Source organism: Polyodon spathula, chromosome 13 (genome assembly GCF_017654505.1).
Source record: "Polyodon spathula isolate WHYD16114869_AA chromosome 13, ASM1765450v1, whole genome shotgun sequence".
Taxonomy (NCBI): Eukaryota; Metazoa; Chordata; class Actinopteri; order Acipenseriformes; family Polyodontidae; genus Polyodon; species Polyodon spathula.
Window position 1 is genome coordinate 34,553,827 of NC_054546.1, and position 18,388 is coordinate 34,572,214.

At 34.9% G+C, this 18,388-nt stretch overlaps 1 protein-coding gene across 4 annotated transcripts in view; it reads right to left on the minus strand.

The window, feature by feature from the left end:
* wwp2 (WW domain containing E3 ubiquitin protein ligase 2) overlaps positions 1-18,388 on the minus strand; it is a 69,291-nt gene that overhangs the window by 24,910 nt on the left and 25,993 nt on the right. For all 4 annotated transcript variants that reach the window (XM_041268081.1, XM_041268082.1, XM_041268083.1 and 1 more), the window contains exons 9-10: positions 10,935-11,024; positions 8,050-8,224 (exon numbers count right to left, since the gene is read on the minus strand). In XM_041268081.1, the coding sequence (XP_041124015.1) occupies positions 8,050-8,224; positions 10,935-11,024 (265 nt within the window). The remainder of the gene's footprint in view (positions 1-8,049; positions 8,225-10,934; positions 11,025-18,388) is intronic.

Consider the following 18,388-nt stretch of genomic DNA (forward strand, 5'->3'; position numbering starts at 1 on the left):
TATAGAACAGCACATTACTTCTAATTGAATTATTCGATTACATGAAAATCTGTTTCGTCATACTGCCTTTAAGTTCATCATCATCACCAATGGTCAAGTGCGTTTCGGTATACCAATAAATAAAACACACAAAATATAAAGGGAAAGATACTTTAAATGTAATGCAGCTCATTCCAGATGTTGTCATATATGTGTCATGTGTAAATAAATATTTTCACATGTATTCTGTAACTAGAAAAGGTAAAACTAAAGTTAAGACATTTGTATGACATCACCCATTGCTCCTCTACCCACATTTTTTTTTATTTTTATAACCGATCCACCACAGAGCAAAAGTGACTGGAGGGCGTGCACAGCAGTGGAGCAAAGGGACAGCCAAACATGGTGATTAAAGACTCCGCAAATTGCATCACAATGAAGGGTAAAAGCCACAATAAGAAACCGGTCAGGGGATGGAGTAGTTAACCAATTAAAACCTTAATGGCCAATCCAACATAAATATTGACATATGTTTTTATGACAATCCATCCAAGAACAACACAGTATGATGTCACTGAAATGTTGAGTATAAGCAATTTTCAATGATAAACTGGGTCAACTATGCACTAGTGTTGAACATCTATATAGCAGAGGCTTATTTAACCAATTAGGCAATTTTATTGATTTCACAAAGCCACCAGCTGCTAATGACCTCATGTTTATTTGTGGGGGGGAAATAAATTAGAATTAATGTCATTTTGGAATACTGATCCCAAAACATTATTAACACTGCTTTAATGTTCATATGGCCATCAAGAAAGTTATTTACAGTTTTAGGTGACAGTGCACCCTGCAGATTAATCAATAGCTGTCAACAATTTGTTGAGATTTGTTAAATATGCTTTAATTAAACAGCAAGTATTACTGGCATATCCTTCCTAAATACCTTTCAAGAGGTTTTCATTATTATACATACAAATCCCTGACAGGAGACACAGTGGAGGTGGGCATTCTGTATGCCAAACATGAGTTTTCACATATCTAGAGAACTACTTATCCAAAGAGAAAACTCGCTAAGGAACTTCTTCAGCACGTTATATAAAATATCATTTTCTTGGGGTACTTGGAGGTTCTTTTTCGGTTTGTCTGGCTATCATATACAGTACCTAGAAAACCTCTTGTACAGTAGTGATGAAACAGGCTTAGGATCTCCTTTAGCACACAATACTGAGTTGGAGGTGTATGGATGCCACAAAAGAGCTATATTTGTAATATACTGGAAATATTCTCTATCTATCTATCTTGCACTCGCATATAAACAACTTATGAGTCTTCAAAAAAAATAAAATACATATATATATATATATATATATATATATATATATATATATATATATATATATATATATATATATATATATAAAAACACAAGAAGAAAGACAATTAGATGATTTAAAACACTAACAAAACTTTGACCATTCAGGATGCTGAAAGGCAAGAATTCAGCTGTGCTCTTTTTAAACCCCACTAAGGAATTTAGAAGTAAAGTGTGACATTTCTTCTGTTGCAAGTGGTGTAAGATGCTCATTTCTCATGCACTGTTATTCTGCACTATATATTAAGTTTGACAAAAAGACTCCTGACCTAAAGCTAAAAGGTTGATTTTAAAGGAAAACAAAGAAGAAAAAAAAGTAAATGATGATTTTATTTACCGTACGAAGGGTGACGAGGGTGCAGACTAATATTTTTTATTAAAACCCAGATCATATGGAGGCTATTTAAAAAATAACATGGGTCACAGATAAGCATGCTTTCCATCCACAGAAACTGATAATCATACAACATCCTTAACATTTCCTTTCTTAAAATGATTATTTTGTTATCTTTCTGGGCTCCTTATACCGTCATAAATATTCATACAAATTCAAAGCTGAGCAAGTGAATTGTTACCTGGGGAGTTGTAATAGCAACACAAGATACAAATTCTATTTGTATTAAACATTTGCATTTACACGAAACTACTCCATTTCTTATACACATGGCTGATGCGGTTTTATCAGATAGGGGCCATGCTTTAGTGTTAGTTATCAACCAGCTATCTGAACCAGTTCAGATTAATGATCTGTTCAGAATACCGAATGTAATTTGTACCATACAAAAAATACTTTTGTCTGGTCTTTGCTTTATGTTTTCAATGCTTATATTTAAAACATTTTGTCCATTTGAATAAGAAAGACAGTCACAAATACTTCTCATGCTCATGGTGACAATTTAGTGGTGTAATATTAAATTGTGTTTGTGTAAATTATTATACAGCATGTTAAGCATACCAATGATCATCATTTCATTTTTTTTTTTTTAAAGTGTGATTTGTGTCATATTGCCTGCCCTTCAAATTCAGTAATGTTATGTTTTAATTACTTTGCAAACACAAATGCATGTTTACATTCTAAAGTGTTTCCTAACTCAAGTTGTTCTTTTCCATCATAAAAACAGAAAATAACTCTACACCCATTTTAAGATGCCATTTTCTTCCCAAACACCAATATGTAAAAGACAAATGACTGTAGCAGAACAAAATAACTTCTGTCCTTTTTAATGCCTATAAACCAGCACCGGCAACATTTTGATGTGGAACATAAAAATAAATGGAAATGTAATTAAAACTTCATAAGAACAGAAGAGCACAGTAAAAGTCAAGTCTGGTGTCCCATAATATCGAGAAGTCTGTGGTGTACACTGATGACATTACATGCAATGTTATTATTATTATTGTTATTATTATTATTTGAAGATGGCAATTACATTCTAAGCAGCACTGAGAAGAGTGACGGAAACATTAAGCCAAGACAATGTTTGGCACCTGATGCACTACAATTTATCCCCAATACCTTGCTGTGACATTTTTCCTGAAGAGCTGCCATTGTGGGATCACAATCGCAATACAGTAAGTTCAACACTTCACTGTATTAAAAAATTGAGGTTTGATCTGAAGAAATTCAAAAGTCTTGAGCTTTGGTTTATCAATATTAACATTTATTTACTTATTCAAAATATTTGGTATAAAATACTGTTCTACTTTTGTGATCTCATGAAGTTCCTGTGATAAATGGAATGTTCAATACAGAAATTAAATCTAACGCACAATGACATAATTGCTTTACATAATCAGACAGATGCACCAAACAATAAAACCACTATGATGATTTAAAAGTCAAAGAAGCCAACAAGTAGTGGGTCTTCGGTTTTATTTATTTTTCAATAGTTAATAGTTTAATTGTTTTTAACAAAAACTAATGCAATAGAGTGACCATTATGGATGAAAACCAATGCAGCCCAACCACTATAAAAGTTATGTGCTCTGTGGGTAATAGAAGCACTCAGACTGACAAGTTCAACACTAACTGATGCTGCAGATAGATTGGAGAGTACTACAAACAATTCACACAAAATCCATGAAAACACAACATCTGTTATTTATAGACAGAAAGTTGTCCAGCTTGTTCCAATGTAGGTGTTGAACAATAACCCATAAAACAGACTGAAAGTCACCTCCTTAGCTCCCTTAAAAGTATTTATTTGATATTTGGGTTTCTTGCATGGTACTTCTTGGATAAGGCTAAACGAGAAGACCTAATGAGGAAACAGTCTATATAAAGCTTAACTGACCTTCCCCCACGTATCATATGGGGTATTGAAATAACAGTTATTATATACAGACATGTTTATTCTGACCACTACCACCTACTGTACTACAAAGTGAGTAAAACCAAACCATGCTATTTTTAGGGGTTTAAATTGTACATCATTTAAACAGTTATTATCAAAATACAAATAGTTTATTCATGAGTTGTTGTTGAATTTCTTTTTTTGTCCTACAACATATCACTTAATTGGTTTACTAAATTTAGGCGGGGTTATATCACAACAGACTACATCATTTGTATGGTTTATTACTGTTATTTAGAATGGAAAAATACTGAGCTACTAAATTTGACAGTCTACACTCTGCCGGAGAGTTTTCTTTTTTGCATTTACTTTTATCTTTTTGTTCTTAAACATGTTGTAATATTTTTGTTATCAATCCTATCATTATTCTTAATTTTATATATATATATATATATATATATATATATATATATATATATATATATATATATTTATAACACTCTTCTATTTATACTTAAAGTATCTGTTCTGTTTTAAGTGTTGCAAAATTTTAACCATGTTAAAAGCTTAGTAAATCTTGATAAAATAATGATTTTAACACCAGGAAAAAATTATGGCATCATCCTTTACAGTATTCTGCAAATAAAAAAACTAAGATTCATCAGGGCAACTACGCTGTTATTCAATCTCTATTTAAGTGTCTAACTGAGTAATACGCCTCTATAATGCCGTGGATATAGTGTTTTACAGTCTGAGATTAAAGAACAATCCCACTGAGATATTTTTGGATTAAGTCTGAGGTGTCTTGGTCTAGGATGGACAGCCCCATTTAAAACCTAACAATCAAATATATGTATATATTTTTCTTAATACAAGTAAACCGTCTTTTGGGGTTTGCTAAGATTAACCGCTGCTGAACAAACACAGCACTACAAAACAAAATATACAGTTTCCATTTAATGAGGCAAGAACAGATTTTTTTTTTTTTTTTTTTTAAAACCAAGTCTGCTACAAGCTTGCCTGATCACACATAATCCAACCGTAGGGATCAAAATAAAACTGTCCAGTAATGTGAAGTGCATAAAATATATAAGCTATCCTAAAATATCTGAATAAAAAGCACTAAGTCAGAATGCTTATAGTAGGTACAGTCTACACCTCCTTTCAAAATGTTCACCTTTTATTGCCTTATAACCTGGAATTAAAATGCATTAAAATAGTTTTTTTTGTTTTTGTTTTTTTCATTTATCTACACATCCTAACCCACAACTTCCAAGTGAAAAAAATATTCTAGAAATTTGTAGAAAATGAATTAAAAATTAAAATTGAAATAGCTTGGTTGGATAAGTGTCCACCCCCCTTGTAATAGCAATCCTAAATTAGCTCAGGTGAAACCAATCACACACCAAGTTAAGTGGCCTCCACCTGTGTTAAATTGTAGTGATTCACATGATTTCAGGATAAATTCAGCAGTTCCTGTAGGTTCCCTCTGCTGGGTAGTGCATTTCAAAGCAAAGACTTTCAAAAGAAAAAGAACCCCGGGACAAAGTTGTTGAAAGGCACAGATAAGGGGATGGGTATAAAAAATATTGAAGGCCTTGAATATCCCTTGGAGCACAGTCAAGATGATTATTAAGAAGTGGAAGGTGTATGGCACCACCAAGACCCTGCCTAGATCAGGCCGTCCCTCTAAACTGGATGACTGAGCAAGGAGGAGACTGATCAGAGAGGGTACCAAGAGGCCAATGGCAACTTTGCAAGAGCTACAGGCTTTTATGGCCAAGACTGGTCAAAGTAATATCTCAAGCACTCCACAAATCTGGCCTGTATGGTAGGGTGGCAAGAAGGAAGGTATTACTCAAGAAAGCCCACCTTGAATCCCGTTTAAAGTATGTAAGAAAACACTCAGGAGATTCTGTAGCCATGTGTCAAAAAGTTTTGTGGCATGACAAACCTAAAATGGAACTTTTTGGCCTAAATGCAAAGCGTAATGTTTGGTGCAAACCCAACACAGCCTATCACCCAAAGAACACCATCCCTACTGTGAAGCATGGTGGTGGCAGCATCATGTTATGGGGATGTTTCTCATCGGCAGGGACTGGGGCACTTGTCAGGATAGAAGGGAAAATTAATGGAGCAAGTACAGAGAAGTCCTTGAGGAAAACCTGCTGCCCTCTGCAAGAAAGCTGAAACTAGGGCAGAAGTTTACATGCCGCATGACAATAACCCAAAGCACACAGCCAAAGCTACACTGGAGTGGTTAAGGAACAAAAAGGTAAATGTCCGTGAGTGGCCCAGTCAGAGCTCTGACCTAAACCCAATAGAAAATTTGTGTCATGACTTGAAGATTGCTGTCCATCAATGCTCTCCAGGGAACTTGACAGAGCTTGAACAGTTTTGTAAAGAAGAATGGTCAAATATTGCCAAATCTTGGTGTGCAAAGTTGGCAGAGACCTATCCCAACAGACTCACAGCTTTAATTGCTGCCAAAGGTGCTTCCACCAAGTATTAACTCAGGGGGGTGGAGACTTATCAAATTATGATCCTTCAGTTTTGTATTTAATATATCATTTTTTTCTCAATAAAACCTTTTTCCCCTTAACAGTGTGGAGAATGGTGTGCAGATAAGTAGAAAAATATCGTCATTTAAATGCATGAAACTCTGAGGCACTGACACAACAAAATGTGAAAAAAGTTCACGGGGGTGTAGACTTTCTATAGGCACTGTATATATATATATATATATATATATATATATATATATATATATATATATATATATATATATAATATATATATATATATAATAAAATGGGTCTTTCAAATACTTTATTCCGATTGGTCAAAACAGGTCACATGGGCATGTGAAGATTACGGCATATTCCCATAGGTAGAAACTTTTTTCCAAAAAGGGGCGAATCACTTGTTGATATCCATTTGCCACTACAATTTTGGAAAATAAATAAATAAATAACGTTACATAAAGTTCCTAAATAGTAGCCATATTTAAATGTATATTAATAAAAATGACTAACCACATATTTAAATTTGCAATAAAGATGACTGACGAGGTATTTCAATTTTGATCTTCTGGGAAACCAAACTCGATGAGATTTTGGGCGACTCTGAAGTCAGACAGCAACACTTATTCAAGTGGTAAAAAAAAGTAATATTGCTAGGCATCGAACTTACCGAAGCACAGCTTCTGGACATAGAAGAAGAAAAGAGAAAAAAAATACACAATAGTCCACTGCCTGGGAATCGGGTATCCTTTTTATGCCACTGTCCGAGTATTTAAAAATGCAAACAACATCTTTGTTGCCACTGGAAATGGTACAGCAAACCTGGCATGGATACCTCCTGTCACTACTCCCGGATCACAAAGGATGATTAATAATAATAATAATAATAATAATAATACTTTTCCCAACACTGTCACCTGACACTGTCACAGGTCTTGTGAGAAAGGTTTGTTTTGATGCGCAACTAAATATGGCCAGACGTAGCAAAGCAGGTCTTGAAATCGCTTGCTGCAGCTCCACCTACTGTTCAGAATGAACATCTAAAAAAAGGGCTTGTAAATCTTCAAAGCTGCAATTTCAATGGCTATAAATAGCCATCTATAACTAGTGCTTACTGTCGTTAATCAGTTCAATGTTTATTAAAATAATAACAACTTTTTAATTAACTTTTTTTTTTTAAAGTTTTAAGGGGTTATTTTTTAGGTCAGAGGCAGAAGGATATTACATAAAAAATTTTTTTTGGTTAATTAAAACATGTTTATTTTTTTTTATTGATTTAGTTAGTTGACCCATTTTATAAGAGCAATAAGGCATTGTGGGATATACTCTAATAGCCACACACCTTGGGTGGTTAAAGCCACTCGGCTTCGCCTTGTGACTTATAATAGTTTCTGTAACGTAAATGTTCTAACATTGCAATTTCTTGACAAATTAGTGATAATATCCAATTGCAAGTGATTTAGATTTCTCCCATGCACATTCTCCTGCTTTCTCCCTGGCTTCAGATGGAAATATTGGGGATAACTTTCATTTACTATATATACTATGTATGCATCCACTGTATGGGGGGGGCGGGAGAAAATTAGAACTAGACTTCAGACCTGACAGAGGACTGATAAAAAGGCACAAGAACAGTTCTAACTCAGTAGGCCATTCTAGACTTTGCAGTTGATTATAGCCTCAACTTAGAGGCAGTAACTATTAATAGTGTTAGGGTAGGGGATTCTACCAGAATCTGACTTAAGAAAACAAAACACTGTAGACACTTAGTTCTCATTTTATATCTGTGAAAAAACTGGTTGAAAAGACAGTCCGTCCCCGACAAACAAACAAAAAAAAATCTGTCTTAAGAGTCTAAAGATCTGCTCCGTCTTGTTACCTGGTAGAGGAATCTTTGGCTGAACTGCTGCATGGCTCCCTGCAGCTGGTTTCGCTGGGACTGCCACTGCTCGTAGTTGCGTACTGTCTCGGCCGTGGGTCTCTGCCATGTGGTAGTCCTGGTGTTGTGGTCCACATAGTAATACCTGCCACGCTGATCCACACGTTTCTCCCACCTTTAGAGGGTTCCTAAAATTTTACGATGTCTAAAAATATATATATATATTATATATATGGTATATATATATCATATATATATATATATATTATATAATATATAAAAATTTTACCATAACATGGAGAATTGATCATTTAAAAAACGTTGCATTTTTTTTTTCTCATATAGAATAAAATAGAAAAAAAAGTAATTTGTGTCAAAAGTTAATCTTCTGAAGTTGTTAATTATAGTTTGAGAATTTTAAATATTATTTTTGATAGGAGGGTTTATTTTGTGTGTGTCTCTAATATCTGTCCACTGTTCAAAACTTCTAGTAATACATGGCTACCAAAACGATTTGCTTGAGCCAGAACATTTTAAGTAGTCCAGCTGATTTCCTGACTCAGGAAGTCTGTCTTTAACAGCAACAGGAATAAAACAAAGGAACGCATTGAATGTTAAAAAGGCCAATTATGCCTAATTAGTGCACAATACTTAATAGATGAATGTACAGTATTCCCTTTGCAGCATCATATTAACATTGCCTTGATATATTAAAAGATAATGCTGACAAAATGGTTGCAAAGTTAATACAATTTCACTTTGCCTTACTGGCACAATGCATTTTATTACTCCTCCAGCATGTATATAAAGGTCCAGAAATCTACTTGTTAAAATCTGAGAGTAATTTATACATATAAAACTATTTCCAACTTACAAACAAATGAGCACCAGCTCTTAGAATCTTAACATTCCAGGTATTGACACCTCCAAGCGTACATCTTTTCTGTGAAATTATAAAAATGCTAAGCCATAGCTTACTAGTGTTAAACGAAATAAATAAACAAATATATTCTCTGTACAAAAAAGCTTTTTACTACGTGCCATGTGCACTTAATTTTTCATGCACATTTTTATTTTTATTTTTTATAAGGATTGCAAAAGCAGACCAAGAAGGGAGTTACTTTTCTAACTTGTTGCTCTTCATGCTTACTTATCATGGGACCTTTTAAAGTTATTTTTGTCCGATAACGTTTTTTCTATGTATAATTTCACACAATTAAAAAGGTTTTAATTTGTTACACTGCCCTAAATGACCCGAGTAATGGGGAAAAAAAGGCAATTCAGGTGATACACGCATCTAGAAAGAGCTTTTCTATCGTTCTGTTTTAAAATAAAACCATGAAAATTAGTCATTTCCTGTTTTTGTGAATCCTTACTAAAATGTACCTAAGGGTGACCTATGAAGATTTAAATTGTAGAACATTTTCCTCAAGAGCTTTTTAACATACTTCATGGCACCCTTTTCATTTGTATTCATTCCGTCACCTGTTATATACACTACAACTATACATTTTGTGTGTGTCCTAACAAAAAGAAAGCATACATTTCATTAAAAGCATGTGTCAACACTTACTGAAAGAAACAGCAATGCTCAATTGGAGAATGACCATAAACAAATGCTTTTTTTTTTAAAAAAAAAAATCGCCATAACTATTTTTTCATAGTCATATTGGAAAAACTTTCTATTACCTCCTCTTTCAGTACCTGATCACAAACAGACTAGATTTAAGAGGTTTGTCTACATGCTTAGCAACCCATGTTAGAGACAGACACAAATCTGTGTACCTATCCAGGAGACATTCACTGTGCCAAAAAACCATTGTCTATAAAAGGCCATGGGTTGTAGTTCAGGTATTTTAAATGCAGTTCAAGCATTGAAAAAGTATGTAGGGAATTTAGTAAGTGTTTTAAATAAACAGCTCATACTTTCTACTAGGTGCCCCCAAACACCGCACTCACATTGGGATTTTTTCTGCAATCTCATTTCTAAAGTTTGTTTGACTACTGTACATACATATAAACATTAACCTTTATGTTTTAAAGCTTTAACCTTTATGTTAATCTTTATATTTTAAACCTTTATGCCTTCATTTTGTTCCTGAACTGAAAGGGCCTATTTATATTAGGTAAACCAGATAAGAAATAATATTAAAAACGAGCAGAAAAAAAACTTGGTGTTAACAGCTGTTCTGAGCTTATTTTTGAGCTAGAGTTAAAAGCAAACCTATGCAAAATGTTTACAATCATGTGCAACTTTTTTTTTTTTTATTTCTCAGTGACAAACCAAAGACATTGATTCCTATGTAGTGATGTGCCTTGTTATTATTCTCGGGGGCACTTACATACATACACACACAATACTGAGAGAGGTAACCCAGTACTCAGTAAGTTTTACAATAAATCATGGTCAGTAATTGATCTAAACAGTGGCAGGTCTAAATATTACTGTTACACAAATCATAAATCTTTTAATACACTTAAGGGACTTAAGTGAAAATATGTTTAACAATACAAATAGATGTTTATATGAAGCTTACTGTAGATGGTACTTTGTTTAAAATAGTTTTCTATGATAAACCTCCAGTGTTAAGAGAAGGAACTGTTAATCTGTCACCCTAATTCAAGGGAAGAAACCACTGCTCATAATTTATCTGGGTTTAATTTCAAACTGAAATTTTTAGGGATAATATAGGTTTGGTGTTCTGCGTCTATGAAATAACTTATCTTCTACTGAATGTGTGTCTTGTGATGAAGAGACTGGTTTTCACTAGCAGTTTTTCCTCTGTTGACATTTAACTAAAGGTGCAGGCTTTTAATTGTGATCTGATCAGGTTCTATTGCAGCTCTTCAATGGAATGGTGAGGCTTGTTTAACCCTTTACTTACCCAGGCGGCAGAGGTCTTTCCCAAGTGGTGGTCTTTGTGTTGTGATCAACATAGTATACTCTTCCATTGGGAAGAACCCTCTGTTCCCACCTAAAAGTACAGGAAGAAATGTATACATGAAAAACTTGAAACTTATGGACATATAAATTTCTGGTTTATCTAAAAAAAAAAAAAAAAAAAAAGAAATATTTCATATATATCACAATACCCAGTTTCTCAATTCATGCATGTGGGAAGGTGCATGTATCTTACAATAGCAATAACTTGGTTGAATCGAGGTCCAGCTATCAAATTAGTTCACTCTTAGTTTCCAATACATACCCAGAGGAAAAGTCTGTCTTATTTGTGATTAATTAAACACTAATGTACCAACTGAGAACTCTAGAATGACCCAAACAGGTACACCAGGTTATCTTTTAGAATGGGAACCTAGCTCCTAATTTTCTACACAGCCAGCTAGCACAGTGGTTATGGTGTTATACTACCCATCTATCACAAGACAGCTCACCTCTACTGTTTTACTAAACCCAAAGCCTGCAAACCTACCATTAAATAATCATTAAACATTTGGCCAGAACAGTCTATGCAAGAATATGTTTTGAAGCTCTAATTTGGCAACACTTAATATCAACATGTATTATAACAATGTGATGAAAAGCATTCCCTCAGGTTTAAATCTGTTACCAATTAAGAGCTATAGGCTCCAAAATTTATCACATTACCTTTTTTCCAGACGGCTTGCTGTTAAAAAACCAAATGGTGTAGGAAATTAGATTAATTACAAACCATCTAGATTTTTGGCATTATGCTTCTGTATTGATTATTCACTAAATGTGTAAGAGTATATTCATCTTTGCAGTAAGTGTAGCTGTGATGAATATGTTAAGCATATCTGATTAAATCTTTTAGTCAAAACTAACTTTGCACCCCCTAAAATGCAACCAGCCTGCATGCCAAAAGGTTGCTGTGCAAGGTATTTTCAGAAACCGTATAATATGCCCTGCAGACGTTATAAATGGTATTCCTGGCAGACTTAAATGCAAGGCTCCCTAGGAAATATAGTAAAAAGCAATTGGGAGTGCCTCCAACATATAGAATTCTACGCTTTCACGACTGCCATTATATTAAATTAAATTACATTAAATTGTTTGTGTTAATGTAAAAAAAAAAAAAAAAAAAAAAACATTGTGTGTTTTTAATTTAATACATTTAAGCATTATCTGAAATAAAAAGAGCTTTTGTAAAACCAAAATCGGCCATTTAGTTTCCAGCCACTGTTCTTTCTGCAAATGATCTGTTTATGGATAAGGTAAGATACAGCCTAAACCCAAAGGACTACCACTTAATAGCATTTTTTTTAATTTTGTTTTAGTTTTTTTATTTATTTACAAAAAATAAGTACAAAATATATACATCAAACAAACTGCTATATTTTTGCATATATGTGTGGGGATGGGAAGGGATCAATTTGCCAATTAAAACAGATATAACTCAAACTTTTCATCTCTGTGTTAAAAATAAATGTTCTAAACATGATAACGCCAACAGCTGAAGAGAGACAGTGTGCATATCTGTAATGCTATAATGATGGGCGAATCCACGGGTATTTAACTCCCTGATGGCTTGCTGAGGATTCTCTGCACATCACACATTTACCAATGGCAGTACAGTTTTATTATTCAGCAACTTTGCTTTATACCCCACATGTTACCTTTTCTTCGGCCGAGACGTAAAACCGAAGTCCTATTGGAAGTGACTCTGCAGCAGCTGTTGTGTTCACTCCCTAGTCTCTAAGTCACTTTGGATAAAAGCATCTGCTAAACGGATAATTAATAATAATACATATTAGCTTTGCCTTTGCATTCTCTCGCCTAAACTGTACGAGACGACATCCTTAACACAACGTATACGCTTGCCGTACGTATGGTGTTTTTGTGCACTTTGTCTTGTACGATTGCTGTGAATATTGTCTGCCTTGTTCAACAAAGTTTAATAACGGGTGAAGTCTCACTCGCCCATCTTATAGGGCAGGGTACTTGGCAGCAGGCACCAAGACTTTTAACATTATTTAATTAAAAAAATAATAATCCTCAAAAAAATACACTCCCCATTTTCCCTTGCGAAAGCAGAAACTTTGACAGATGCAATTCCCTATGTACTAGTTTCTGGTCTTGATTTATTACAATATCTTTATCTGGCTGATATTCTGTGGAAATTCACATCAGTTAAGATGACAATGCTTAATAGTCTCCCTGTTGCTTCAAATCCAAAACCTAAAGACAGCAGGAAATCCAGTTCAGCTAATGTTGTTAAGCATGACAAAAAGAATCATATTTAAAAATAAATTCAATGTAACTTAAATTAAAGAGAGACTTGTTCTTCGTAGAGCAGGTTTTTAAATACCAACCACGCATACCTGATAAAGGTGTCAACATGGTTTCTTGGTTACGTTTCTTGCAAGCCACCCTACTGTGGTGAGATCCTATCCGGTTAATTGTATGAAGAAATCCAGTATCACTCCATCTCATTGGACAGAAATGTTAAGTTAATTGTCCCCATATGATGCTAAGTTGTTACTTGCACAGTCAGAGTGATTACTGATGGGGTCCAGATGGGAACTCTGCCTCCTGAGGACGCTCCTCTTCATACCTCACTGATTTTATCATTAACATACTTTTCCATCTGCTGAACTGGTGTTTCTGTGGGCTTTACCTTCTATTTGTTTGTACTGTATCCCTTACATCTGGAGGTATTTTTTTATCTTATAAAATCCACCTAACCGTGGAGTAGTCAACACTGGTCCTGGAGAGCCGTTCTCTTCCAGGTGTAATACAGGTAGAATAAATTGATTTATTACTTTAGGACCATGTAAATGTTTACATTGATGCAATTTAATAATTAAGGATACTGTTGGAATAAAGAACTGGAGAGGCACCTGAGGTTGTCGATTCTGACCTGACCTACACATTAAAGTAATTTATTGTAGCATAATATAAGGATTACTAATTTTACAGTATTTTGACAGTAAGTGTGGAAAAGTAGACAGCAAAAATATCTCCACCCTAATCTCCGAAATTTACCTGAGAGACGAGGGCTGTAGCACAATGAGGTGTACCACCAACCGACTGCCAATGCATTGCTCCCTTTGGTGCTCCAGCTAAGATCAGCAACTCAGCATGGCCAGGATTCAAACCCATGAGCTCCTGATTGTATCACTCATCCTGCACTCCATGCAGTGCATACTTGAACAGTGCTTTCTACTTCACTGAAATGGCTGGTAAAGAATACTTCATACTAACATGGCATTATTATCAAATCTAGTCTAGATTCACTGACATAAGTTTTGGAATGAGAAACTGTTTTTTTGGTTGACTTAAGACAGAAAAAGCCAGGTTGTTAAACATTTTCAGCACATAAATCTGTTACTGATTTATGCTTTAAGAGACTAACTGTTGAGTCCAAACAAATTATAAAACAGCTAAGACCCTGCATTTTTACATATTTTATAAAAAGTGTTCATTTGCTGTAATGTTAACTTACGTTTCACACATCTAACCTACAGTCAAACTTTACAAGGTTTATGCATTATTTTTGTATCAAACAAGCTTTTGCTTGTAAGAAATGAATTTACGCTGCCTTAAAAACGGTAAAATGTATGCCTCGAGTGAAAAAGAAAGACCCTTTGAGAGGGCACCATAACACTGAGGTTTTTGCAGCATTACTCAGGAAGTTGACAAGCTAGCGAACAGTACCACTCACACATCGCTGGACAAAGGCTCACACTCAGACCTTTAACACTGACAACCTCTGATTGGTGTATTTGCGAAGGCCCTGACCTTCTAGGACTGCCTTTCCAAAACCAAATAAACAGTTTGTTTCCCTGTAAAGGAGTGGCCCTCACATGTTTTTCCTTGCTCTGATCAAATTAACACGACGATTGAAAATCATCTTACATGACAGGAGAGAGAGGTCCTTATGTAAGGAAGCTACTGCTATGGCAAAGTTACATTCAATAAAATCAGAAGTGTTTTTCTAAGATTGTGTATGAATGATAAAACACTTCCAAAATGTGAGAAACTAGCATTGTGTGAAATTATATCATGTGTCCTTTACATTTTAAATCGTGGCACTAGCCTGTAACAGGATAGAAACAATCTCTCAAGCTTAAATAATATATAATCTATCTTTTAGTCACATTTTATGAGGTATTAATAGGAGGATAATATACAATATTCATCTTTAATATAATACCTTCACAACTATAGTACTTATTTTAGAAATCAGTAGCAGCAAATGTTATGTGCTCGGAACTGGTTTATGTGCACATTAGTTTAGTATTCAGCACATGTAGCGAATGCAGTTAAATATATAATTTCGTTGTAGGCAGCCCTGGCAACCCACAGCTTGCAAAAAAAGAGCCCTTGCATGATAATGTAATAGCATCATGCATTTAATACACATTTAATTTATGTTCAGAATATCAGTAACTTACTACATATGTCAATTAAAAGGATGGCTGAATAATTCCAGTGTTTAAAAATACATTTTTAAAAAGAGCTTGAAACGTTCACCCATGGCCGATTTACTCCACTTCGGCTGTGAAAACTGCAAGAGTAAAAGGCAGACTAAACTGATAACATCTTCACAGCTGACTTCAACTAAACTCTTCAACTCTGGGTATTTAATGTAAATTTATACATGCCACTTTCAGGACAACAGCTGAATAGCCTTGACTGAAAAATCAAAATCACTACAAAAGCATATTTGTCAGAGCTTCAATTAAACAGTAAAAAATAAATGGAAAGCAAAGTAACTTTACGGATGAACTGAAATCCTGCATTTGATCACAATGGTCCAGAATGTGTGTCTCGTCTCTCTCTCTCTCTCTCTCTCTCTCTCTCTCTCTCTCTCTCTCTCTCTCTCTCTCTCTCTCTCTCCCTCTCTCCCTCCCTCCAGGAATTTTTCTCGGTTATGTATACCCGTATGTTAAAAATCTTACAGCAGTCGCCCAAGTGTTATAAACTACCAGATATAACATTCAAGTAGCAGGGAGTTATGCATTTATCTGGATAAACTACCAGATATAACATTCCAGTAGCAGGGAGTAAAATACATTTATCTGTCCACCTCATTTATGCATGACATGTGTGTACACAGTGATACACAAATTTGATCGTTTAGCATATACCAACATGGGGGGGGGGGGGGGGGGGGGGGGGGGGTGGGTGGGCCGAACAGTCTTTTTACAGTTTTTATTTAGTAGAGTACCAAGGAGTATGTAACTAAAAGTTTCAAACCAGTTATCATATTTCATGTATGCAAACATCAACCATTTAAACCTTTAAACCTGGATAAACACCACACTTTTTAACAATGAAAAGCTTTCCAAAATAATGTGTATTCATTTCAAATGGACATGAATTTAAATCTTAAAAAAGTACTGGACAGTCTGCATCTACACCAAGCAGATAAGAATAACTCAAAAGTACCTTTGGTTTTGAAAAGCACAGTATGCAAAAGGAAAACTGAATTTAACATGATGGAATGCTCTAACAAAGGAATCTGCAAATTTTCTGAAGACTGGCTGCCACATCGGTCAGTCTTAAACACCCCTTTATTATACACATGTTGGATTACTCAGCTACCGCAGGTCCAAAACAGAGGTCACAATGGGAACGACATAAAAAGTGAAAGTACCCATAATATCTAAACTCTGCCAGCTGCCTCTGCTATAACAAACTTCAATGTCTCATGTAAACTATTCAGGTTTCCTATTAAGTAAAAATGCAAAAGACACATGCAAATGCAGCTTTACTTTTGACAAGAAATCCCTTGTTATAGTTTAATGTTTTCAAGGAAAAGTAGGATTTCCAGTAAGTGCAGTGGAGCATTATTTTATTCAGCCTACATCTTATAAGGAAGACATAGGACTACAACCTGAGAGGCTTTGGGTGAAGTTGAAATAAAGTGTTTGACAGTTACAAAAGATCATCTGTCAGCGTTATTGAAGAAAAAAAGCTAAATACTGAACAGAGCACAACTTTCTGTGTCAAGAGCCCCTTGGGGGCTGTATCCTTTTTTCTAAAAACAAATCTGTAAAGCATCTGCCCTGTTTAGGGTTAACTCTTTCTAACAATGGACCTGCTCCACGAGAGTACTGGAACAACTCCGCTCAGCCTCCCCACTGGGATTTACACCACTTTTGTCTGAGGTTTCTTTCAATATGTTTAACCAGGTACACACACACACACAGACATACATATATAACACTCTAAAAAAAAAAAAACACACACACTTTTACAATGAGCCTTGTCCAATATTGTGCGCAATGAAAACATTGTATGTGGTTCCTGTGGGATTTACACCTTCTTTTTCATTTACTGGGTGTTTCCCTCAGTATATAGTCAGCCTTCTGTTACCTTACAATTACTGCTGCTGTTCCTTCTCTCAATATAGTATGCACAGCATGTTAAACATTAAAATATGCAGCACTCTTAAAGCATTCTGTACAGAAATAGTCTTGATGCTTTTCTGAACCAATGCGCATTATTATAATGACAAAAATCCTAGTTTTACCAATTACATTTAACTATGTTCAAAATATGTTCAGTAATAATTTTTTAATTATTGTTTATGTTGAAATACTAAAAGAAGAAAAGTTAAATTTGTTGACCATCGTTTCATCTATATTTTTATTTTTAAATAAAGGAAAATTTGCCTCTAGGGAACATTCTGCAGTAGAGCAGTATGCTTTTCTGAAGTGATCAAGCCATGCATGCTAAAGAAAACAAAACTGTCGAATGCTCCCCAAGCACTGGACACCAATTCAATTGTCCCCTCTTCTGAAGAGTTATTAATAGTAAAGAATATCCCCAGTCAAGTATGGTCTGTGCAAGAAGATCAGAACACAGACAGGAAGCCCAAGACTATATGTACAAACCCTGTTTGTTGTAGTATTACATGTTGTAACCAAATTACACCAAATTACACCAAATTGAGCATATATGAGTGCATTCCCAATAAAGCCTTTTGGAAGATGACTGCCGTCATTAAAATACAACCACTTCCCATTTACTCACATACTGGGGTGTGTTAATGTTCGATTTCCCCCTACAGCATTGCACTGACAGAAAATGGGCCTCAAGGGCAGACACAATTTCTTATTTTATGTTGTAATCCCGAATGGAGGTTTTGCATCCCTTTCAGCCCAAAATAAACAAATCATAGCAAGGAAAGGAATACGGTAGAATAGGTCAGGGAGAGAAAGGAGGGCTTTCACTGCACTGTACCCAACAAAGCAAACAAAGTACTACCACAACCTTGACAAAGTGTGCTTTCACATATGCAGTGTTCATTTTAATACCTGGCACAATGTAGCATTCACTGCTCGGCAGACTATTAAAATTCCTCCAAACCTCGACGTACAGAGCTCACTCTTCTTCCCTTGGCCAATT